The sequence below is a fragment of the Protobothrops mucrosquamatus genome, unplaced genomic scaffold, assembly GCF_001527695.2.
Source record: "Protobothrops mucrosquamatus isolate PMUCROS unplaced genomic scaffold, P.Mucros_1.0 scaffold232, whole genome shotgun sequence".
NCBI classification, from domain to species: Eukaryota; Metazoa; Chordata; class Lepidosauria; order Squamata; family Viperidae; genus Protobothrops; species Protobothrops mucrosquamatus.
This window is the reverse complement of record NW_015386583.1, coordinates 201,083-203,955: the sequence shown is the minus strand read 5'-3', so window position 1 is coordinate 203,955 and position 2,873 is coordinate 201,083. Positions and strand designations below refer to the sequence as shown.

Here is a 2,873-nt window from a genome sequence, read left to right as displayed (position 1 = left end):
GTCTTATGGTCAGGTGCGTCTTATGGTGCGAAAAATACGGTAGGTTTATTAGAGCCATTCAGATAGTTTCAAAAAACATAAAAAATACTATCTTAATGTAGCTATAGTCTCATTGTATGCTAGAACAGAAGTTTCCAAACTTTTCAGTCTGAGGGCCACATTGGACACTTTGCAAACATTCAAGGAGCAGGGGCAAAAATCAATTTTATAAATGAGCAAATAAAAATTATTTGAATGAATGTGTTTTATTTTGCTCAATGTGATATGCCTTACAACAACAGCAAAAAAGATATGTGACAACTATGCAGAAACTGCTGTGCTTGTATGGATAAATAATATAAGAAAAATGTCAAACATGAGCAACAGAAAAGCAGAGACAAGCTATGCTGGATCAGGCCAGTGCTCAGCCAGTCCAGATCATTCATCCCTCCCCCCCCCCACAGGTAAATGAAACAATCCTCCAGCAGGCTTCCTCTTCCTCATCCGGCCGACCCCAAGCTTTTTTTGCATGGGGGGGAACAATCCAAGGGAGCCCCTTGAATCATACACACACACCCAGCAAAGGAAGCAACCCTGCAGCTGGCTCAAAGCCAGCACATATTTTAAAGGGGAAGATGCTTCCCCTTCCTCGTCCAGCAATCCTTCAGCTGATTCGCAACCCCCTCCCCATCACAGAAATTGAGGGAATCCTATCTTCATTTCCAAACAGTGATGAATACAATCCTCCTTTCTCTCCCTGTGCTGTTTGGAAAGGATCGAAGCATAGGACATGGGAGGGTTGGCAGGCTGGAAACTTCCAGGGGGGCAGATGTAGCTCATGGGCCACAGTTTGGAGAACCCTATGCTAGGTTATATGGTTTCTTCTTATTGCCTTTGGCTAAACCTAATCCTATTTCCTATAGATTCGGCACCATTAGTACTTAGAGATTGTTTTAAATAATCATGGCTTTAAAAAGTCATAGATAAAATTCACCTACTGGGTTTCTCTATAGAAAATACATGCTCAATAGGTTTTGACAATGCTAGAACTGTCCTCATACATTGGATTTCAGGTATAGATCTTCAACAAATTTAAACAATCTCACCTTGAAAGAGTTTGCTTTAGCCTCTTATTTGTCCTTTATCAGAATTTTGAAATTTTGTAAGGCTTTCACTTTAGACAGGCTGGATACATCACCCTCAGAACTCCTTTTTGGAGTACTCTACAGTTATTTCCATGTGATAATGCCTCAACAAACACTCTAATCAATATGCTACTATGTTGCTCCCTATATAAAGATTATAGACACACTTTTCATTTATCTGATCTTGAAGAAATTTCCAGGCAGAGTACAATTTCCACTTACTTCTTTTAAAAACATTCTCCCAGGTTGTCAAATTTGTGCTACCATTTATGCACTATATTGCACCATTAATTAAATTTGAATACTCATTTATTCATCATTTATACTGCAATAGATAGTCCTCACTCAACAACAATTCATTCAGCAACTATAGTTATGATGTTGAACAAATGGCTTGTCTTCAAAGATATTGCTGTTACAATGCCCCTGAGGTCACCCAAGATATCTATCTTTAAAATCATATTTAAACATGCAATATCTACACATATTCATCAATTATAGTAAAAACCAATGAATAGATCAACTAAATAAATAAAAAATGAACTATCAAAGGAAAACATCCAAGTCTTTTGTATTACACTGAAAATCATGAGCCAGTTTATATGACTCAGAAAGAATTACACAAAATGGCAAAAATCACCAAGAGTCCTATTTGATATTTCATAAATCTTGCCTTTGGAGAAGTAGAGAATAACCATACCTTCTGAATATTTGAATTGAGGAGATACCAGGTCCAGAATTATAGCTACAAATACAGGTCTATCAAATCTTCTTATAAGTACTACCCTTACAGCTTAAAAGGATTTTTCCTTTCCGGTCTTTCTTACTAGTTGTGGGGAAGTTATGTTTACAGTTCAAATGGGAAATTGTGACTTAGAAAACATGGAGAGAGGGAAAAATTGTGCAAAGGATTTGAAATATTCTTTTAAACTCATTGTTAATTTACACAATAATAACAAACACAGCATTCTTCACAAATATGTGGTTTCATTTGTATTTACAGGTTTAAAAGGATCAATAAGGCAAGTGATGTAGATTATTTTGGACAAAGATGCTGTTTTTAAAGCTTTGCATATTATTTTCATTTTGCAGGGCCCATACTTGTTTCAATCGCCTGGATCTTCCACCCTATCCATCTTATTCTATGCTCTGTGAAAAGCTGTTGACAGCTGTTGAAGAAACTAGTACCTTTGGACTTGAATGAAAAAAAAGGAGGGTTGAATTTTTTCCTTGCCGATGGCATCTTTCCCTCCTGCTACCATATGAATTTGACTTTCAGTATTTTGTTTCTAATGGAAAAGACAGGAGAAATAAAAACTGTGCATGAAGAACAGCTTTCCTTTAAGAATTAACTATCATGCTTTTCATATTTAATTCCCAATGGACAATTACCCTGTATGCAATATGAAACCAAGGTCTCCATGTATCTACACATACCTCCATTAGTAATAATGAAAATACGAATGCAAATTATTCTACACTTGACCAAATGTTAATGTTTACTTCTATCTATGTTAATTAAAAAAGAATATTCACCAAGCATTCCAAGCTATATGTTCATCCTTTGCATCTTAATTGTATTATGTCCTCACAATTGGAAGTTGGTCAATATCTCATTCATTTATCCTTGATTTTTTATATATATATCATATAAAGGTGAAAACACTTATGAACGAAACTGAATTTTTTAATGTGGAATCATAATTCATATGAACTACATCAATTGGAATTGGGCGAGACAATGTGGTG

The 2,873-nt window shown here is 35.6% G+C and overlaps 1 protein-coding gene across 1 annotated transcript in view; it reads left to right on the top strand.

Annotated features, from left to right (window-relative positions):
• Nucleotides 1-2,629, top strand: part of HECW1 (HECT, C2 and WW domain containing E3 ubiquitin protein ligase 1) — a gene marked incomplete at its 5' end in the record, with an annotated part of 182,968 nt that extends 180,339 nt beyond the window's left edge. The window contains one exon of the mRNA XM_029283792.1: nt 2,217-2,629. Coding sequence (XP_029139625.1) covers nt 2,217-2,328 — 112 coding nt within the window. The remainder of the gene's footprint in view (nt 1-2,216) is intronic.
• Between the last annotated feature and the right edge of the window lie 244 nt (nt 2,630-2,873).